General features: G+C 38.1%; 1 protein-coding gene across 1 annotated transcript in view; it reads left to right on the top strand.

Moving 5' to 3' along the window:
* ksr2.L (kinase suppressor of ras 2 L homeolog) overlaps positions 1 to 23,966 on the top strand; it is a 192,029-nt gene that overhangs the window by 84,012 nt on the left and 84,051 nt on the right. Inside the window, exon 5 of the mRNA XM_018263769.2 lies at positions 10,932 to 11,110. Coding sequence (XP_018119258.1) covers positions 10,932 to 11,110 — 179 coding nt within the window. The remainder of the gene's footprint in view (positions 1 to 10,931; positions 11,111 to 23,966) is intronic.

Here is a 23,966-nt window from a genome sequence, read left to right as displayed (position 1 = left end):
ATAACGGCTGCGCTTCAGGAGCTCCTGCGTGCTCTCTCTCACCCGTATCCTGGCGGAAGTCTGCCTCTCTGACTGCTTCAATGCGTCATCAGGTAGCGCCTCCCGGCGTGTGTCTGATGCGGGCGGTGTCTATGTTTCTGAGCGTGAAGAGGAGTCAGTTCCGGGGATGGATGGGACAAGGGAAGCAACAAGGAATCTCTTAGCACTTCCCTGGGATCTTTTCTCCGCCTGGCTGCATGCTGTGTGGGTGGTGGGATTTGATCTGGAACTGGGACAGACCGTGGAGGTGAGTGTGTGCGGAGTACAACTTGCTGCAACTTTCCTGTCTCGTCTGGTCTGACCACACAACTATGTTCAACCTCAGTCTCTCCAGCCCTCCTTCAGCTTCAGCCCCCACTGTGCTCAGTTCACTGGCTTGTAGTTCACTGGCTTGTAGTTCACTGGCTTGTAGTTCACTGGCTTGTAGTTCACTGGCTTGTAGTTCACTGGCTTGTAGTTCACTGGCACCTGCACACAGTCGGTATCAGGAGCGTCTGTTCTGCCGAATATGTCCTAAAATGCATTTCTCACCCTAGGCTTATATTTGAGTCAATATGTTTTCCCAGTTTTTGTAGGTAAAATTAGGTACCTCGGCTTGTACTCGGTCGGCTTATACACGAGTATATACGGGTATGTATATATATATATATATATATATATATATATATAAGATAAGATATAAGAATTTCTGTCAAGTGTCAACTTCAACTGTCATTTAGGATATGGACCTATTGTGGGAGTAAAGCGTATTTATTTTTGGTAGGGGGGTGACTCCACCTGTGTAAAGTACATAGAATTAAAAGCAAAATTAATTAAAAAAATAAACTTTATGGCATGTGATGGCCAGTATCAGTAGTATAATAGATTCTATAAGGCAATCCGTAGTGAAGCACCTAAACAGTAGAGTCATAGTTACAATATTTAGGGGGTATTTGTTAAAACTCAAATTTATCTCATTATTTTAAAAATAAAAATTTGACCTAACTCGCAACCTCAATTTTGCTTAATTTACTGTAAAATTCAAACAAAAATTGTACTTGTGGGAAAAAGTTTCAATAAAATTGTGCAGCAATTCAAATTGTGCAAACTGTGGTCCGAAAAACCCTTGACCTTTTCAGATTTTGGAACGAAAAACCAGTGTCAAACAGCCCAAAACCCTCAAACATCATCAAGGCAGAAAAACAGTAAAAGGGACATCTGCCATTGACTTTTACATGACTTCAAAGGGTATTAGCTGGAGTATTTTCAAATAAGCAGCTTTGGAGCACGATAAATCTTGAACAATTCGAGTTTTTTTCCCTTTTAGGATTTGGATTTTTCCCCTTAAAAACTCCACCAGAAAAATGTGAGGCTTAATAAATAGGCCCCTTAGTCTGTCACCTTGTTTAATCATACTTTAATTTGTTAAACGGCTTCTTATGATGGATGTTACAGAAAGATCAGGTAAGATCAGGTAAAACCAGGAAAAGGGCCACGTAAATGGTGGAACAGGGAAGGCATTAGCCCTTCCCACCAGCTTTAAGGGGGCTCTAAAATAAATAGCTGCTATTTTTAGTATGAATGTCCAGCCTGCAGCCAACCCACTTTAACCACCACTCCCAAAATCCCCCTTGGCCTTAGGTTGGACATCACTGATTTTACATTTTTTTCATCAAGTTCAGGAGTCCCCATCTTTTTTTATCTCTGGCTCTGTTCAAAAAAGCCAAAAAAATTTGACAACAGACTTCAGAAATCCTCCCTGTATGCTCTTATAAAGACTATTTTACTGCCTGTTGTGCTGTAACCACATTAAATCAACTTATTTTTGTTTCAGGCTAAACAAGCTCAATGGTGCTTGTCAAACTCTTTATTTGATTTAAGTGCTGTCTCGTTACATTTTATTCTTTCATTTCACCAGATATGGCTGTTGCAATGAGTAAGCGTGAATGCACAGTGGCAGACTGCGGCATTGAAGAAGCAGGGGGCCAGTGTAACCCTGCCATGTTTGTGTACTGGAGGCTCTCCCCTGACATTTGCCTCTCACATGGCTTCATTATTTATGATAATTGGCATACCCATGCCATCTGTTTATTTGCAAATATTGTATTGCCATTATTGCAACATTATCAACCTCGGCTGTGCACATCACCACATGTGGTAATTGCCCTGCTTTCTCTGTAGGGGTGCGTATAACCCTATGGAGTGTCATTTAGAAGTCTGACTATGCAGTTATTGCCTACTGATGGTATCTGGGTGCCAATACAACAGAAGCCCTTGCTGCTTATTAATCATAGAAGAGTTACTGTTAAATGATAACAAAGACTTTTGACATTCAAAAAATACATCTTTCATAAATTACGTTTTTCTCAGTACTTTTAGAAAACATGTTGATGGATTTAGATGGCCATTCATTGTATCGTAGGCCACTTAAGACAGAAATGTAATCACAGCACTGTAATTTATAGGATTCCTGATTAGAGAGCACAGGAAAAGTTCATGCTTGCATTTAGCATGGAGGAATTATTTTTTAAATTAGGAAGAAGATAATGAGGGAGAAATTAAAATAAATAAAATAAATCCAATTTATGAAGTGATGAAATCACTTACACCAAATGCATTTTAATACAACAGAGACAATGCTTTATATTTGTAATAAATAAGCATTGGTGGGTAATTGTTGGCCATATTGTATCTAAATTGTGAGGATAGACCTCAAGGATAGACCTTGCCAACTAGCAGTATAATTTAAAAGTGTCTCAATGCCATGGCAGTAGGCATGAATAGCCACATTGGTAGTTTTATGTCCGTTAGAAAATCCTCCATACATCTCAGCAACAAATCATAAAACAGAGATTCATCACATCTACCTTTCTCTCCTAGAGAGACTATTACAAGTCTACCCTGTTCTTGCTAAACCTCATTCATGGGGTTTTCTGGTCCCCGACTTCTCTCAAGAACACATGGGCCTTTCTGGGCCTAGCTGTACCCAGGCCCCCTGGGCACACACAATTGGATCACCGTCTAGAGGCCAAAGAGGAAGAGACCACTCCTTACACACACTATAGTGCAGAGTGGCAGGAAGTTGTCATTACACCTCTTGGCCAATAATACTGAGCTTAAACTCAAATGGATACATAGGCTTTTGCCTAGTAACTAGGAAAAGGGTAGGGCCTCAAAGCCATAGGGGCAGATTAACCCCTATGGCCCTTTACATAAGCATTTGATAATTATTTTTAGGGGCCCCTAAGGTGTTTAATCATATGCTAGGGGGTGCTGTGTTATCCACAGGGTATGAGGAGGCATATGTTTTTAAGGTTATGTGTTAATATGACTTAACTTTTTTCACACAAGAGTGATAAGTGATATCCCTGCAGTGAGCACCAACCATTTGGTTTTTTGGTGTGCTATTAATGTGGACATGGGGGTAACATGGGTGTGGTTTAAAGTGGGTGTGGTCTAAAAACAGGGAGTGGATAACACTGGCTTCATTATTCGCCTTCCACCATGTAGACCAGAAAATTTCCGGCTCTCTGTACAACAGAAGTTGGACAGCACTGCATTAGGGTATTTTGCTTGTTGTTTTTATTGGATCCCAAACACTAGGGGCCAAAAAATTTAATTGCTGCTGATTGTCCTCACCAGGAACTGCTAGACAAGGGCTTTTTTAGATCCACAAGTTTTGACTAAAAACACAGTTGGTAAAACATCCAGAACTGACCCATGTTCCATTGCCTTGCCACTCTTATTGTCAGCTTTAAGGTAATGAGTTAAAAATAAATAGCCCATAAAAAAAATAAATAAATAAATAAATAGCCCGAAAAATAAATAAATAAATAAATAGCCCATGGACAGATAACTTAGGTCGTTACATAGCAGTTGAGGCTGAAAACTAGACAACTGAATTGTCACCTGTTTTTTACCTAGCTCAACTAGAAGTTCTCTTTGTAAACTTCAGACAACTTTCTTTCCAAATTCAAATGTTATGCCTCAAACATGTTCTTTCATTTAATTAATAGCCACCTATTAAGATTAAAAATAGTAGCCTGCATCGTATTGGAATATATGATCCTGACAGTTTACATGAGCAATCCAACGTTTGAGTATGCAGTTGCATTTACTATTTAATGTGTTGTACCTATTTTAAATAGATTTATAAAGAGCATTTCAAATTTTACTAATGCTGCAGGCATGTTGCATCTATATGCTGATGAAGATGCCCTATAAACATACAGTATGAAATTGGCATTTTAGTGGGATCCTCTCAAGGAATTCTTTGTCAATGTAATGCTTCCCCAGTGTCCTCTCACTGTGCAATAAAGGGATAATGACAGATATGGGAGGCAATCAAATATCAAGGTTTATGGAGTGGGCCATTATAGCTTAGCAGCTGTCATTCACACTGCAACTGCTGTTTCAATGAGCCAAGTTTAAAACAATGATCCATACTGTACTTAGCAGTGCGGTGAAGCATTCATTTATGTAACACCATCTATATAATATTTCAAATGCCCTAAAAGTATGAGCTCTTTCATAGATTAAACAGATGCACAGAGAACATTATTGCAATGAGCATAAAGCAATTTATTCTCAACTCTATCACAGCTCACATAGCAGATTTTGAAGCAGTCTCTGACTAAGCTCAAAAAGGCAATCAGCAAGAGTTAAAGGTAATCGGCAGCTTAAAATTAGTCCTGTGTTCTGACTTATAGGTGATTGCTTCAGGTATAGAACCCCATAGCAACCAGATATTTGCTTTTCTTATTCTAACTGCACTTAGTTGACCAGTAAATGCTAACTAATCATTGGTATCTACGGGTTATCTTTGGGTGGCTGCTGGCTTCCGGCTTCCGTTCCCTGAATTTATAGACTCTCACCTGCCCTGAACCTTTTGTGAGATCACTGTGGGGTGTGTGCAGGTCTAGAAATAGAGGGGACAGAGCAGGCCGGGTTTGGGTTGGGAGGGGGCTGGTTAGGGTTGGGTGTGGGAAACTTCAGATCACTAATTACCAGATCAACTTCTTATGAACATCAGCATGCTCAACAGTTATGGCTAAGCCACTGACCACAGACACAAGTATTTTGGTTTTCCATTTTAACTAATAAACTAATGTGTGGTAATATATTTGACTGATTACATATTGCGTAGGGAGCACACTTATAGATAATCGTATGTTTTAGTCCAAAGTGACCTAAATGTAAGTTACCGTTGGCTCTGGACTATGTGCAACAGTGTCATAAGGTGGTCTATTGTTTGGGGGCTGTAGTGCAACAACTTCAACAGGTGATCCATTGTTTGAGGGCTGTAGTACAGAAACATTGGCATAATCATAGACTCCTTATCACTGAACATCCTCAAAGAAGGTTTTATAAAATATATATATATATCTTGGTGGGCACCTATAGAAGTTCAGACCAACATTATACGTTTGCCTTATTAAAAGACATGTTGACCTGAGAAAATACCTACATTTCACATTGCTGTACCCAAGATATCCAGTGTTCCCTTCTTGTTCATGTGTCAAACATGCTGTCCTCCACTTATCTATAATCCAATCTCTCAGTCTTAGATCTTCCATTTTTCTTTGCAATGGTGGGTAACGATATGTTTGATATCACGGTATGTCAGTGGAGCATTGACAACACCATTAATGAGAGACAGTTGCAACTAGAAAATATTCCTCTAAAGCTTTGAAGGACTTTTCATGGTATTTAAACATCTCCAAAAAGTGTCCCATCATGCTCCAATCAGTATATTGCAGGGCTGTAATAAACCCACAAAGGCTATCTTTCAGTAAAACATTGTTTACATTACTGTTACACTTGCAGTTATGATTTCCAAATAAAAACATTTATTAAACTGTAATTTGCGTACTTGTATAAACAATGAATGCAAAGAAATTTCCCGCTATACTACTGCAGAATATTTGTTTCTTCAAAAATAATGTTTTATTTTTTTTCTTTGCTCTTGCATGCTGTCTGTGTTTGCTGATTAAATGTGCCTGGAAAAGGTTAATCTTCATGATTTACTGGTAATAGAACTTTGCTGTTTAATGAAAGTTCACTTAACTTAGTTATATACTGTAGTCCAAACCATATTGTAGAAAGGTATATGAAATATTTTCCTTATTTTTCTCTTTTGAAAAAATAATTTACATAATCAGGTTATATTTCTTTTCTTTGCAAGCTTTGGTCCATTTGCTAGCTAACAGGATCCCACACCATAATATGCAAATAGTTACAGTTACAAATCCGGGAACCTGTTATCCAGAAAGCTCTGAATTACAGAACGGACCCATAGGGGCAAATTCACTAACCGGCAAAAATTTGCCAGCGATGACTTCGATCACATCGCAACACTTCGCCAGGCGAAAATTCTCCAGGACAACACTAATTCACTAAAATGCGAAGTTGCGTCCGGGCGCCGAATGATGGCGAAGTTTCACTAGTGTTTCACTAGTGTTATCCAGAAAACCCTAGTTCCCGAGTATCCTGGATAACATGACTCATATCAGCACAGACATGTTTGCTTTTTCTTAATCCAGGGCAGATGCTAGCAAATATTCTGGTAGACATAGGTTGCTTTTAAAGTGGTTCACTAGCATCATTTCTGGTGTTCACTGTGCAAGAGATATCTGCACGCAAATGTGCTGTGCCTATTGATCCAGAGCTGAATGGGAACCCTGATGATAGGTCTAGATTACCCATTCCCTGACACAAGTACCTTTTAATGAAAGTGGTTTACGTACAACTCACTGCAGGGAAAAGGCCAAGTTACCTATTGCGCCTGCGGACGTAAATGAGCCCTAATATGTAAGGCGTTTGTATGTTCCCCCATGTCTTTTTCGGTTCAAATATATATCCAAACTAATCATTTAATACTTGTAAAGATCTGGCTAAGTGTGTTAACACAATATATAAATAAAAGGTAATATATTCTTTAAAAAAAAAGACAATGAATGCTGCATTTTAAATGTCCAGGTCATTGGCTGCAATGTAGAACAGCATTTTCTACATATACAATCTAACAGTGTATAGAACAGAGCTATTCCTCTTGGCTAATTTTCATTTCCTATCATATCTATCTTAGTACTGTAGCGGAAATAAGGCATGAAAAGAATAAAATAGAAATGTCTGTCTAGAATCAGTCATCTGCTAAATAATGAACACTGTCATCAAACCTGCTTTAATAGGAAATTGTTTTTGTGCAAATATTTTGGTCTGTAACTTGATTTATGGCTGCAGAGAAATAAGATTAGAGCATGTAATAGCCATGCTACAGGAAACCAGTTTGGGAACTGGCAGTTAGTGGAAATAGACTGAAGAGCATGGTGCATATAGTCACAGATGAGCTCACAAATTGGGCCTAGCCGAAGAGTCCATTTATATGCCTCTGCCCTGATTTTTCACACTACACATGAACCATTTCAACGTTGCTGGCAATGGATAGGGACTATTTGGTTAGAGATGTACCCTTGCTGACAGACAGCTTAATCCATTCTTGAAAACAAGTGTCAAGACCACCTAAGGGGATAGTCTAGGTGATGATTTCAGGTAGAGCATTTAATGCTTACATTTTACAGGAGCAATGGAAACCCATCTCCTATAGATGAGCACAGCATGGACTGAATTAAAGTGCCATTCAGCCCTACAGATGACTGACAGGATCAGCAGAGGGTTTCCTGCATTGAGCAGATGGTTATAGCAGTGTTGGCAGCGCCTGAATTATAAAACAAAGACCCGCTATATACACGTACCCCGAGATTGTCTGTAAGCAGGAACTCTTTCACATACTGTTTTTCAGGCTTTTAAATAGTCTGTTGCTGGAACACTAGTATAGAACACTAGCACCAGCATATATATTCTACTTCCTTGGTGGTGGTCTAACTGCTATATTTGTTATAATTTGGTATAATTATTCCTTATTGGAGGCAAAACTACTATTGGGTTTAATTAATATTTATATTACATTTTAGTTGACTTAATACATGGAGATCCAAATTACAGAAAGACCCTTTTTCTGAAAACGCCAGATCCCGAGCTTTCTAAATAACTGGTCTCATACCTTAATATCACACCTCCCAAAATACGTGTGGCAATTTTTTTGACCATGCCTACTTTATGACCACACCCCCTAAATAAAATATAATTTTCTAAAATGTGGCAGGTTATGGAACATTTGAACACATTTCTGGGGGTTTTAGGTTCATATTTTATGTGTTATTACAGTTTTGATGAATGAAGGCGAATTTCCCTTTAAGCTGAAAGCCTCAGTTCTCCCAGGATCTTATCTTAAATAGTCAGAATTGTATCTAAGTACAGGTGCAGATGTTCTGGGCTCTATATTTTAGAACAGAAATCCATATGGTTTATTCACAATGGAGTTTTCCAGAGAACAAAATGTGTAACAGTGGATAATAGAAGTAACAGCAACTTACTGTTCTTGTTCAATACATAGCACAGTTTGTTCTGCTAGAACACTGCCAGCATAGTGAGTATCCACACTTAGAGTGGTCAGTCCATACCTCAGTCACCAACATACTGTATTTAGCACATATGTAGTAACATCCATATTACTGGCAAATGAGCGCTAAGGGAAGCTCTCTAGCTGTTGCTTTCAATACTATTAGTTGGATTATTAATTGATTTAAAGAGGAAAAGGAAAGGAAAGCCAGAGTATGATAAGGTTGCCGGGTGTGAGTGTCAAATATATATAACATTGCAAAACTGAACATTACAACAACAGACACTTTTACAATCTGATGTTCTCAGTATTCAGCAGTGATATATATATATATATTGTGTTCTGCTTCTGGGTTTACTGCAAAGATAATATTTGAAGAAGAGTTTTTTGTGCACTCATTTATATATGCAAATAAAAAGATACAAAATGACAACTCTCATGTGGTGGTATACATTGAAAAATGATTTCATCGATTTAATTATCCAAAAATGTATTAAGAGGTTAGTTTCTAAATGTGGCAAGAAGCCTGAGCTGTATCAGGGCTACCACTGTGTCACTGAGGGCTACATCTGCATCTAGATAGTGGGTAGCCCAATTCTGGATAAGAAGTATCTTGCAAAGATCATAACAATATAACGTTTTGAAAATTGCACTTCCAAATAAATAAGGCATAAAAAAATAATTAAAAAAGAGGATTCATTTAATTAATTACATCAGAAAGTACACTGATTGTATCCATTCATGTTTTTCCAAATATAGTCTTCTTCACAACATCTGTGTGTAATGTCTTGTGCAGAACTTCTTGAACCTCCTCCTGTACACAACACCCTGCTAACTGTCTGCCTGATGAAGGCAGTTGCTTTCTCAGACTGCATTTTGCTAATATGATGGATAACCCCAGAGAATGTCCCAGTATTTGCCAATTGCCTGTTAGGTTTTTGTGTTTAGAAATAATATGAAGAATAAATCACAGTAAAACAAGGTGTTGATTTAATGTCTCCCAGGGGAATATTGATGCATGGAGTCGAGACTTGCCTCATGAGTCACCATTCTATCATATTGCTGCTTTTTCTATATTGAAAGTAATACAGTGGGACGAGCTTTTCTGCAGTGCAGTATGTTGTTGGCTCTTTTGTTAAATTAGAGCAAGAGTCATATGTAAGACAGAGAAGTGCACCGACAATAGCATATTATAGTTCATTCTTGGCTTAAGTTTTCTCATTATTATTATAATTAACATGTATTTTTAGAGTGCCAACATATTGCGCAGCACTGTAAAATAAATGTGTTTATACAAAGAAATTAATTACATACATAGAACATACAGAGTTACATACATAACAACCAGTACCGTTACAAAAGGTAAGGAAGACCCTGTGCAAAAGAGCGTACAATCTAAAAGGGAAAGGGAATGAGACACAAGAGTGTGGGAGTGGGCAAGATCAGAAATAAGCAGGCGAGAGATGTAGTGGTATTGCATTTGGTAGCTAAAAATAATGAGGGCTTCTCTAAATAAGTGTGTTTTAAGAGATCTTAGAAGAAAGTCAGAGAATTCCAGAGGAGGGGTGCAGCCCTTGCAGCAGTATAAAAGGTCTAAGTCTAATAAGACTGTTCAGTGTGGAGACACTTTCTCCAATGTATTTAAACTACAAATTCCATCAGTCTGTGACAGCTTTTGGCAAAAGTTGTATTGTTTATATTATACTGGCCCATGAAAAGTGTATATGCTAGACAGATAGATACTGTAGATAGATATATAGATAGATAGATAGATAGATAGATAGCAGAGGTAGCAGGGTCATAATCAAAGCAGAGTTGACACCGGGATTTGCTGGAATTTCAGTGCCCCAACCTGAAAAAATCAGGTTTACCAATGGATTGACATCTAGTTATTTTTGAATCTGCCAGCACCAGATAAATAGCCCTCAGATGGTAGAGGATAACATAGTTAAACTTATAGCAACCAGGCAGGGAAGATGATTAGGAGATATCCTTGGATGGAAAATGTCATACGAATTGGAACTTGGCTCCCGTTCACTCAGCTTTCTGACCCAACAAACATATACTTTAACCCATAGCATGCGGACAGCTTGCAAATCTGTATTGCTTAACCTGTAATCCTGAATTGTAAAATCTCCTAAAATGGTACGGCAATTGAGTATTAGTGCATTAGATTTTATGATATGTGGCATGTATGATCTTAAATGTCAGGTTGGATAAAGCAATTCAGTAAAAAATATATTTTTAAGAGTAGTTGGCAACATTATTGGATTATGTTCATCTGCAATTTATGAAAATGTAATTGAAAGCTGCCCAATTTTAATGTAAATGATTTGTTTCCAGTTTCATTAACACTTTCCTCTGCATCCCCTAATAACTCAACTAACAATACGTTTTGTTCTTTTCTTTCCCTGCCTTTTTCTCCCTGCCTGTCTGTCACTTTCTCTCCCAGAGCAAAGAAAAAGAACAAGCCTCTGAACCTCAAGATTCACAACAGTGTGGGCAGCTGTGAGAATATCCCATCACAGCGCTCCCCCCTCCTGTCCGAACGATCCCTACGTTCTTTCTTTGTGGGCTACCCGTCTGTCCTTCCTTCTACTCCCCCTGTCCATACTGAACCTTCTTCTGCAAGTAAGTCACAGGAAAGTGGTGCATTGAAATAAAATATTAACTGTATGTTCTGATTTAGCAGCTGTGTGTTGTCTGTTTTGGTCCTCTCACCTTGACTTACATTTCCTATTGCGCTGTTCCTGTCTATACAGTATACACCAGAATCCAGAATCCACCATAACATAAATGTACTAGTCAGGAGGCTTGTGTGGGGCACTATTGAATGTGGCCTAGTCACTATTGTAATGTGACCCAGTCACAATTGTAAGTTTGCTAAACAGTAGTGGATGTTTAATACGTCTGCTTCAGTATTTCTTACACTTGTATATATATATATTTAAGGGTTTATATGCGTGTCCTCAACCTAACATTTTTTTATATGCATGTCCTCAACCTAACATTTTTTTAATGGCTGCTGACAGAAAACACCCATGCTGTGAGTCAGTGACAGCTTTAACAAGCTCTGATTGGCTAAATCCAGCATGAATCACCAATTTGCATTGAATGAGTTTACTGCATTAGGGAAAAACACATTAGGTTGCAGAAACACAGTAATACACTATTTATATCTCAAAAATTATTAGAAAAATGTACATTAAAAATTTATTTCTGAAAGAGTTATGAAGCATATACTGTATATATATATATAAATTGTTTAAAGGGGACCTGTCACCCAACAAAATTATTCAGAATCCTATTTTATCACATTAGTCAAAATGGGGGGACCCAATGTCTATCCCCATGTCCTGGCTACACAATTAAACGGTGAAGAGAACTGGGGAATGTGTAGAGAGCAGTGACATCTAGGAAGTGCTGAATGGAAAGTGAAAGTAATTGTCTGCCCCGTCAAATAGGGGCAGACAATATTTGATTGACAGCTGAGATTTTTAAATGAGCTTAAAACAGCTTTAATAAATGCTTTAATAAAAAATAGAAATTGGATTTCATGTTTAATTTGAAAAATACTTTTATTATACAGATTTTTGTGTCTGGATGACAGGTCCACTTTAATATTTAAAACAACAGAAAGATGATCTAGTTTTGGTGCCTGCTGTTATCAATGAGAATTCCCTTCTAAAATAATTGTACATTTCTTTTCCGACCCACTGATATGCACTTTTTTGGTTGGTGGAAGGTTTCAGGACAAGGGCCATTGACTGTACATTGTAGCTACAGAGAATACAGACTTTAATGGTGTATTATATGGTGCTTAAAATATACAATATACATGACTATAAGTTTCGGCCATTTAGCTAACAGCAGGGATTACATTTAGAGCAGCTATTGCAATGTGTTTAAGATTTACATTTCTCTTTTCATCTTTGACCATTTTTAAATATTTTTCTGTAGAGATGATTGTAGCCTGGGTGGATTGCCTTTCGCAGACTGCATATTTATAAAAGCAGATGAAATGTTTGCTGACAACACACATGAAAATCTCAGTGCAATGAGTCAATCAGGAGCCCCGACATAATAAATAAAGGCATAGTTATGACTTGAATTCCTGTTATTTTGATGCGTGCTTGGCCTTCAAAGTGTCAACACAGAGCACAGACATTGTCGTTCTTAGAGTGACTCACCTGCTCTTTTTTCCCCTTAGAGTATTAGTGATGCACATTTGTGTGTAGGCAATATTATTGTAGGTGGTTGGACTGCAAATATGAGCAATGAAATATACCCATTCTGTATTTATTTCTTATGCTGCTGTCTAAAAACCCATGGCTTTCTCAAACAGAACCAAATATTATGAGCTGTTTTATGTAGAAAACAGTTTGATCTAATATTTGTGTATATGCAAAGTACAAAGGTGGATTCAGAGTCAAAGTATAGACTGCAATTTGCCCATGATTTAATTTAGCTGTGACTAAGCAAATTTGGGCTGTTGTGACCAAACTGGCCAAGTATTTGCTCATGTCTGGGACTGAAATGAAAACCTTGGTAAAGATGTTTGTGTAAGGGATCAAATCAGTTTGTGTAAGAAATCACTGGACTTATATGTTGCTAGTCTGATGATTGATTTGCTCATTCTGGCAAATTTAAGGATGTCTGTTTCTTGTAAGAGAAGGGGCTCAGTGTTGGAACTTTCCTGCAGGATTCTGGGGTTCACATTATATTTGGATAGTGCTGCCATACTAAGAAGTCAAGAACTGTCTTTTTACTCTGTGCTACTACCACAGAACAGGATCCATTATATGGAAAGCCATTATCCAAAGAGCTGAATTACAGAAATTCCATCTCCCATAGACTTTATTTTTATCAAATAATTCTAATTTTTAAAAATGTTTTATTTTTTCTCTATAATAAAAAACAGTGCCTTGTATGTGATCCTAATTAAGATATTATTAATTCCTATTGTTAAATGTTTAAATATTTTTTTTAGTAAACTTAAGGTATGGTGATGCAAATTACAGAAAGATCCAGCATTTGGAAAATCCTAGGTCCTGAGCATTCCAGATAACAGGTCCCATAACTGTACTGAGTCGAGTTCTAATAGAGATTAACCAATAATAGCTGGCAAAATTGTTTGTTTATTGCTGGACCATAAATCTACATGTTTGGTTTGCATATTACTACCATAGTACTTCAGTTTAATGTCCCCAATTTCTGCGCCCAGTATCAGAGAGAACCAGCTGTCCTTTGCACTCCATATGGGGCCACTTTGTGAACAGAAACAATGCTTCCTCTCTATTTGCTAAAAAGGCATGCTAGCAATGTTTGATGCAAAAGATTCCATAAGCCATTCCACAATAAGGTGTCTTCAGAATCATTTTTTTCTTCCATCCTGCAGTGTTTTTTCTCTACTGCCTGGTCTATATTATTGGCTAATTTTATTGTATTTTGTTTAACCTGCCAATCCCCCTTACAATTTTACCAGTCTTCTTCCATTATCTGTCTTACTGCTTGTTTGTGTATCTAGTCTCTAGCTACACATCAATCTATTCTTCCTAATTTTCTCTCTTTGTGATTTCATTTCTAATTTCAATGCGTCAGTTCCCCTTACCTGTAATCTCTTCTTACGCACCTCAGCTAATGGAGTTGTTTTCAATTAGAGATGCACCAAATACATAATTTCCAGATTTGGCCTAATACCAAATATCTGAACTCAAATATCATTTAAAAAGTGTATCATTGGTGACTAAAGATAAATCACTTTCATTTGTTTAGAGCTTTAAATAACTTTTGCTTCAAAGTCATTGACTTTTGGTTTAAGTTCAGTTGAAAATTAAGTATTTGGCTAAATGTTTATCATTCAAAAAGGATTCAGATGAGTCCCTGGATTATAATAAACCCTGCATTGCATTTTCCATATCCATAAGCCATTGTATCCAACCTCCTGCGACATATTCCCAAGTAAGTGCAGAAAGGCTATTTCCTTATGCAGTGCACTAATTACTGTGCGGAATGCAATCCATCCCGCACAAAAAATGAGCAGGTATACCCTGCAATTTGAATGCCTGTGTGCCGATCCTTTTTTGTTTTACACTATACTTAATTCATATTTAATATTTCTTTTAGAAGCCATATACTAATATATAATAAGGGATTCTTAAACTAAAGTGCAGGTTTCATTCCTAACCAAAAGTACAGTGTTAGCTGCTGCACCACCAAACTGCAAACTTCAAGCTAATTCTGGGAAAATAGTAAGGTTTAAAATACAATTTTTATTTGTAGTATTAAAGTTAGCATCAAATAATGGGGTCAGACTTAAAATACACTTAATACTTTCACACTGAATTGTGGGTACAGTTATTCATTCCAGCATTTACTTAAACCAGCAATTCAATATTATTAAATAGTATTTGTATAGTACGTATCCCTGCCTATGTCCAGTTTTGTGATCACCGGATCATTGGAGAAATTGTATATGTTGCCATTATTTGGACATGCTTGCATTCTTAGGATTGTCTCACAGAATAAAAGTACTTGAATGTCTGTATCCCTATGAGTATCAATAATTCAAAAGATTGCAAAGAGTAATTCAGGTAAATATGGGCATGAAAAAATGGTATTGTGTCTCAGATAGTAGGTTTGGTAAACCGCACCGTAATTAAGGAAGCCTTGGCCGCATCCGAACTTTGACCACCAGATAATTGGTTTAAAGGGGAAGGGGGTTGCTTGAGCGCTCTCAACTCAACACATTAAAGCCATCATCAATGTGCCAGGCTTTATCAAAGCCACCACGCTCTGGTCTCTTCCAATGAATACATGGTGCCTGGTCAACGTTCTCTTTTTCGTATTTATTTCTGCTTAGAAGCTATTTCATTACATTTTAAAAATAAGAACTCATCTACCCAATCCATTTTTTCTTCTTTGTGGAGCATGTTCCAGGGAGGCTGCCTCCAGCTGATGTTAGAAGTACTTTTCTATGGGCATACTTGTGTACTAGTGTACAATTATTTTTTTGAAATTAATGTTAGAAGTCCCTCATTTATTTTGTCTGACCAATGAGAGAGGTAAAAAAATAATTGCTTGAGTGAAAAGATTGATTTTTCCTTAGAAAATGACATAGTGCCTGATGAAACAATGATACTAAATACATTAATATATGCTGTATACAGTATGTCTGAATGGGAGAAATATATACTAAAAGCTAATGCTATTGATACATTCTTCATTGGTTCTTGTTTGCTAGTGGATTTTTTTAGGCCAATTTTTTGCTCTGCTTAAATGTGCTATTATGCAGCCATGTTACTGTATGCAATTATAGTTGAGATTTTTGTGTGCATTTTCCTAGTAAATGATAGTTCCTTACAAATACAGATTCAGAAGGAAACAGCCCAGTCCCCGTAGCAGTGTGCCAGCCTAAATCTCCATCAGCAATTTGATATAATCAGCATCACTGTCTTCAATCTTGTCCCATGTAGGTTCTTGTTTCAGATTTGTTGGTGGTTGGTGGATCGACTGTGATTGTGTGAAAATGAACCACATTTCTAAAAACACAGAAACAAAGGAGGAGCAGTACAGTATCTCTACAAAATGTTTTTTTTTCTTTGTCCCTTAGTGGAATTCTTTGTCCACTTAAGGTTTGCTTGATATATATGTCAATGTGTGGCATACTTTTTCCTACTGAAATACAATTGGAGAAGGATTTTTAATTGTTTCTGTTATTTCACCTGGCTGCCATGAATCACTTGCTAAAATGCATATAGTCTAATAGGCACAAAGATGTGTCATAACAATGATATGATCCTAATTATTTATTGAGAGATTTCTGGGAAATAGGATCTTGTTAGGTTGAAAGAGACACCTGGTTCACTACTGTTTTCAGTTGCAGGCCCTAGAGGAAATGGAGAAAATGGACAAAAATGTTTTGTCTATAATAGTGTTCTAGAGTAGCAGAATACAATAAACAGAAGAAGCTGTAACGTATGGTTCAGTTAGCCAGACCATTGTTTCATTCGTGTTTTTTTTTAATATTAAGTAGGTTCCAGAATCTTAATAATAGGATAAGGCCTTAGGAATACAGATATAATGGCAAATATGAATACAAATACTTCACAAGCTTTTGCCTATAATTTGAGATTATAATTTTTTTCTCAGGTCCTCAGTGGAAGTATTGTTTTTCTCAAAGGACCCATCTGACCTAACAGGTCAAATGTCTTCTCTGCCCTTCCCTTGCCCTCTATTTCACTTATTCACAAAAATCTAATAAAATCCATATTTGTTAATGCAGATGATTATTCTGATTGATCTACATGAGACTGCCATCAAATGGAAAGGGTTAACATATTTTTCAAGAACACTGAGCATGTATCTGTTGTATCTTCAGCACAATGAAATCACTTTACAGAGTGGAACCCAATAACTTGTTTGCGTATGCCACCCTGAATTAGGAGCTTGCATCTTGTTACATCACAGAGTTTTACAATAATCATTTCTTACACAAAATGCTGAACTTCTTGCAATGAAGAACTAGATGTCTTTGTATCTCATGTTAAAAGACATGCAAAACAAAAGGATATGTTTAAAGTACACCCATGAATGTTAACTTATTTACAGTTTTTTTTTACTTAACCGTTTTTACTTATCCATTGGGTGACTACTAGTAGGCAAAAGTGCCATGGCTATTCATTGGTGCAAAAAATGTTTTAATGTGCCCATTGAAATTATGTTCCCCTGGTGCTTCCACCTACCTGCTCTTTTGTATGGTGATACAACACTCTCTTGTGCCAGTGCATAAAGAGTAAGATGCTTGGGCACCAAGGTAGCCCTGAACTTAACTCCTATATTGAGCAGGTGTCACATATAAGGCTTCAACTGGGCCTTTCATCTTATAGTGCTACTCCCTGCTGCACATATTTGCACCTCTAGAATCAGGTGGACAGTCAATGGGTGCAGTTACCTGGAATGATAGGAAAGAAAACACCGTGGATAAAGAACGGGGAATTTGCACAAGTTTTGTGCAGTTTGCTAGTCATAGTAAATTAACCCTACTGTTTCTCTAATTCTTAGTTTCCACAGCTGCAGAGCTGGTTCCCCTAAAGCAGTGTTCCCCAACCAGTAGCTCGCGAGCAACATGTTGCTCACCAACCCCTTGGCTGTTGCTCCCAGTGGCCTCAAAGCAGGTGCTTATTTTTGAATTTCAGGCTTGGAGGCAAGTTTTGGTTGCATAAAAAATCATGTGTACTGTCAAACAGAGTCTCCTGTAGGCTTACTGTCCACATGGGGGCTAACGAATAGCCAATCACAACCCTTATTTGGCACCCCTGGAAGTTTTTGCATGCCTGTGTTGCTCCTCAACTATTTTTATTTTTGAATGTGGCTCACGGGTAAAAAAAGATTGGGGACCCCTGCCCAAAAGGGTCCAAATCACTTTATGAGGAAAAGAGTTGATGGTAAGTTATAATGAGTCGTTTCTTGAATACAACTGGGCATGCAGTTATGACTATTGACCATATATAGTAACAGAATAAAATAGACTTTGCAGCAAAATTGTTAGAGACTAATGCCCAGCATTATTACTGAATTAAAAAGAAGGGCTTTATTTTACTCATGCTCATTCTAAACAGAATTAAGCTACCCAGCATTTTGTGGGTAATATAGGAAATTATTCTATTAAGTTCCACTAACCCTTTTAATTGGGTTAATTAAGAGAAACTTGGAGTGCAGTATGTGCGCTTAGTCACCCAGTTTGACAGCCACAGGGTAGATAGCAATGTCTATTTCATGTCAAATACACTTTGTAACACTGTTAGAGGCAAAGATGGGGTGTAATATTCTTACATTTCATTCATGGACCAGCTCCTTAATAGGGTCCAGCCCCAAATATTAATCACAGCAGAGAAAGGGAGTCCTTCTAAATCAGCTCTTGTTTGCTCTTGTTAAGAACATATTCCATTTGTTTTGAAAAGTAATAAGAACCGGAATGGTTTATGGCTGCAGAGGAAAGGCTCTGTCACCGAATTATTACTTATCACTTTGCAGATTTATGCTCATTACATTTTAATAGCCAGATAAATGCCTAAATATTTAGTTTAATGTTTCGGAAGATGAACATTGAAGCGGCTGCATTGTTTGATTAATGGAAAATTAAACCTTATTTCATTTAAATCATTTGAATAATGATCAAAAAAAAGAAAAATACTTTTTTATTTTTTGCATTTCATTGCCTATGGAAGTTTAAATCAGTCGATGCAGAATCTGGGAGTTTGGGCTTGCAGTTCTACAAATTTATAGTCGTTTCCAATTATACATTGTATTATTCATGCAAGCAGCTTACTGAATACCTCTCTCCCTATAACTGTCCCCCCACTTCTCTGCTGTGTCCAACACACAATCGCCCAAGCTTCTCCACTAGGCCGCCACTAACCTAGTCCTAAACACTCACAATCCCTAATTGGCACACAATTGTCATGGGTCTCTACCCCAATTGCTCACTCCTCCTGGGGACACAGGCTGTCTTTGCTAGCTACCCTAACTACCTCTCACTTCTAGAGCAAGCTAATAACAATCCTCCACCTATCTATCTAATCTTAGCAAGGAACATGTACCCACCTAGTCTGTCTCGCCTGCTGTTCATGTTAGGCCAAAAAAAGAGGTGCCTAGCTTGTGCACTTCCTTATACAGGCTTCGAAAGAGGATTCCCCCTACAGGCCAACCATAACGGTTGGTGCCCCCAACCTAAATATTGCGTGAATAATTTATGTCAAAATGAAAAACCTTTATATATACCCGAGATCGCATTGAAAATGCCAAAATACAAGCTGTTCTTAAAATTTCCACTCTGACACATGACTCTGTTTAATAAGGCTATAAGTTATTTAGAAGCAAGTGAAACTTATTTCTATATTTACTTACGTAATGTACTAGTGAGTCTTTGATTTATCATTTATTGTTTACCTTCATGATTCTGTATATGGTTGCATATGATTATTCATTGTCATTGTTCTTGCATCTTCATTAAATAAAATAAAAATTAAAAAAATGTATATTGCTGAACTATTTACACTTTTGAAAAATATGAATTATTTTTCACCTCCTTACAATTGCTAACTTAACAATGTAATGTATAGCTACTTTATTAATATGCATTTTATTACAACATGCACTTGTGTGCAGAATATTTTAGCTAGAAGGTGTGATATTAGCATGTGCCCTATGAAAATACAGACTGTAGATTAGAGAGCTGAATAGGCGGTAAATACAGGGCTTCCAATTTGCCTTGCAGAAACAGGCAAGTCAGTAATAACACACATGTAAGGAGCATGCATTTGGACATTCACATACGGCTCCTTACATATCAGACACAAATTGTGCCCCCAACATTCCATACACAGTTAGGTGGCAATCTTTTGCACCTTTTTTTTTTTGCAGCTTGTACCATGCCCCCATTTTTAACAAGCTCTCTTGATTTTGGGTGAGCCTGAGTTTAAGTCACATGACTACATGAAAATGTACTAAGGATTACATGAACTAAGGAATACTAAGCGCTCCTCACTACTTTTCACTTTTTTTCACTCTACATTAATGACTATCTCTGTTATGTTTTGGTAGCCGACGATGAGTAGAGTATAACAGTGTTTTATTAGCAGAGTCATGCAGGCATAACACAACAGTAAGCTTTCAATTTTACTTTTAAGCTACCAGGAAGTATGCAAAATAATTGTGCATGCACTCCTGCAGCCAAGGCAGTTGCACAGTATACCAGGAAGTATGCACAGTATAAGTCTGAGCACAGTGACATCTACAGGCCATTTGCATGAACACCACAATCTCCTCCACTCTTCTCTGAGCCACTTTCTTTTCACACCATCAACATCCACTGCCACCTCTTCTATCTTGTTGCTCCTTACCTCTGGAATTCCGTCCCTGAATTCCTTTGTAAGTGGTGCTTGCTCAATCTCTTCAAGAAAAAACTAAGATTCTACCTTTTGGAGCACTATAACATTAGTCTAGACCTGGCACCAACTGGACAATGCCTTTACCATATGCATATTTCCTCTCCAATTTGTACCACAACCCACTTAGACTGTAAGCTCTATGGGGCAAGAACATCCTTGCTACATAGCACTTAAAGGGGAAGGAAACCTCGTCGGCGCTAACCCCCTCCCCCCCTCCCGTGTATTGCCCCCCCTCCCTCCTCCCCCCTGGCCTACCCCTCCCGCTGGGCAAATGCCCCCTAACTTGTTACTTACCCTTCTGCGCAGGTCCAGTCCAGGGAGTTCACAGGCGACATCTTCTTCCACGCGATCTTCTTCCTCCTTTGACCGGCGTTTTGGCGCATGCGCAGTAGGATAGTTTCGCCGGTACGGATCTACTGCGCATGCGCCAAAAGTCACGTGCATGCGCAGTAGATCGTACCGGCGAAACTATCCTACTGCGCATGCGCCGGTCAAAGCAGGAAGAAGATCGCATGGCCTGTGAACTGTGGACTGGACCTGCGCAGAAGGGTAAGTAACAAGTTAGCGACATTTGCCCAGCGGGAGGGGTAGGCCAGGGGGGAGGAGGGAGGGGGGGCAATACACGGGAGGGGGGGTGGGGGGTTAGCGCCGAGGAGGTTTCCTTCCCCTTTAAAGGAATAGTTCAGTGTGAAAATAAAAACTGTGTAAATAGATAGGCTGTGCAAAATAAAAAATGTTTCTAATATAGTTGGTTAGCAAAAATATAATGTATAAAGGCTGGAGTGATTGGATGTCTAACAGAACAGAACAGAATACTACTTCCTGCTTTTCAGCTCTCTAACTCTGAGTTAGTCAAGATTTTTATGTAAAACTGGAGCCACTGTACAAAGGGCAAATTTTTCTGATGCCACTGTAGCTGGTAAACCTCATTATTTTGCTGATCATGTGGAATGAGTATTTTTGTGCATGTACATGTTACCTTATTTATATAAACCAGCAGCCCTGCTATAATGGGAATGGTGGCTGTGTTTTGGTGTTCTGTGAGGCACAGTGTATCCTGCTCTTCCAGACAAAATAGCTCCCCTTTCCCTCTGGCAGTGGAAGGAATATTTGCCAATATCTAAAATCTCCATCAGCAGAGGATGCTTTAGCTGTCTGATAGATGCGCCATGACAAGTTTTATTCAATATCTGTGTATAAAGAGAGAAATATTTAACTCTTTTTTTTTATCTGCAGCTGACAGTTAATATTAATATATGGAACTATCCTATTATCTGGCTTTCCTATCGCAGACAGAAATTACCCTCATATACCACAGTTATTCAGGGCCTGTTCCTCGATGTTTGTATTCTCTTAAAACGGGTTACCAAGTGCACACGTAATCATGTAGCATTGTCATCTGTCACTTTGTGATGGGCAGCTGAGTGTCACATCCTGAAGACCTTTTTACAATAGCTACATTTTATTTTTTCCCCAATATATAACACTTGACCTTGGTTGATAACCAAAACAAGAGAAACTGGCTGGAGGTTGACGCTGTCTCTCAGCTATCACCTCCCAGTGCTCGGAAAGGTAAACATGGACTTGTCATCTGTCACCGAGAAGTATCACATAGCTGTCACCTCTTATAATGGGATTGCCAACCCTCCCCCTACCTTTCCACCTGTGCTGTGCCAGTGCTAAAAAGAATATAACAGAGAAAATAGAAAGAGACCTTTATACTGTGGGACATATAACAATAATAGTATCAAACAGACAGCTAATGCACAACATAACACACAATTTATTCATACAAATATCAACATATGAATCGGAATAGTGTCAACAAATCAAACTTTAGAATGGAATGGGGGGAGCCATTATCAGTGGAAAATGTGTTTCTACTATATGCAGTGTCTTGACTCTCTCTCCAAAATTCCAGTGTAATAGCAAATGCCTGCTAAGGGGCAAATTTACTAAAGGGCAAAGTGGCTAACGCTGGCGAAAATTCACCAGCGTGACGTCATTTTGGAACTTTGCCGATTTACTAACGGGCGCTGGCGTAATCACGCTAGCGAAGGAGATAGACTCTGGCGCAACTTCGCACTCTAACGCCAGGCAAATTTTCGCTCTGGTAAAAGAGAGTTACTATGCAAATTCACTAAGTTTTTCATTCTACTGAACATTACCTCTATCGCCAGACTTGCCTTCGCCACCTCAGACCAGGCAAAGTGCAATAGAGTAGATAGGGTTTGGTCCAAAAAAAGTCCCAAAAAACGTTGGCGTCTTTTCCTTTTTACAGGGTGATAGGCTGAAAAAGATCGTAAATAATTTTTTGGGTACCCTCCTTCCCCCCCTACATTTCCTTACATATGGCACCTAAACTATACTCTGGGCTCATGTGTAGGGCAATATAACAAATCTATTTTCTTTTATTAAGGTTCCCTGGGCTTGTGTTAAGTACTTTATTTGCTGCAACATATACGTCCATTGAAATGTAACTTATCTAACGCTAGCGCAACTTCGCTATGCCGGGCATTGTAATGCTAGTGCAACTTCGCAAGCGTTCGGCGTCGGTGACAAAACTTTGCAACTTAGTGAATTAGCGTTGGCTGTGCAAAGTTGCGCCTGGCGAAGTGTGGCGAAGGCGGCAAATTTTCGCCTGTTAGTGAATTTCCCCCTCAGTAGCTTGTGCTACAACTAACGTTTGTTTTTCAATTTGTGTGCAAATGGTATTGTTTTCAGTGTCAAAAACTGTTTAAATGTTGGATTTATAAGGTTCAAATCTGTTATGTGTGTAGGAGCAACATGCAAAGGGACGCATGGAAGTGATATCTCCTTAAGGTAGGCCTTAAAGGGCAAGTTCACCTTTAAATTATTTTTTAAAATGATGTAGGTAGTAATATTTGGAGACAGTTTGCAATTGTTTTTCATTGGTTTTTAATTTTTATAGTTTTTCAGTTATTTAGGATTCTGTTCAGCTGCTCTCTAGTTTGGTTTTGCAGCAGCTATCTGGTTGCTAGGACCTTATTTACCCATGCGACCAGGCAGTGGTTTGAATGAGAGACTGGAGTATGAATAGGTGATGGACTGAATAGAACAATACAAACTGGCATACTATACTTCATACTGGTGTTATGAGCTTTATGTGCAAGTTGCCAGAAACTTTGTCCAAAGCCATTGCACTGCTAATAGAACCCTAGAGACCAGTCTTCTCCAAGCTTTCACTAATAGGGTTTCCTAGTTCATTTCAATCCATTTATAATGAAACTTTACATATGGGGAGATGCTGGGAGTTGTACATGGTTCTGCAACAGCAGAAGAACTGTAGGCTGTAGTAACCATGACTTAACCATGAAAAACCTTTAGAAATCATCATTATCGGCATATGTTATAGTTTCTGGATTTTCATATATACAATAAAGTTCTTTTCTGTTAGGCTTTTATAGATTATTTTGTTAAAACTGCATTTAGTATGAATCCTTTAATTAAAGGGTTTCTCATTATATGCAGAAGAGTAAGGCTTTAGCGTTAGCATAAAAATATCAGTAATGCTC

The sequence above is a fragment of the Xenopus laevis genome, chromosome 1L (genome assembly GCF_017654675.1).
Source record: "Xenopus laevis strain J_2021 chromosome 1L, Xenopus_laevis_v10.1, whole genome shotgun sequence".
NCBI classification, from domain to species: Eukaryota; Metazoa; Chordata; class Amphibia; order Anura; family Pipidae; genus Xenopus; species Xenopus laevis.
Note: the sequence above shows the minus strand (reverse complement) of the source record. Positions and strands in the feature narration are given on the sequence as shown.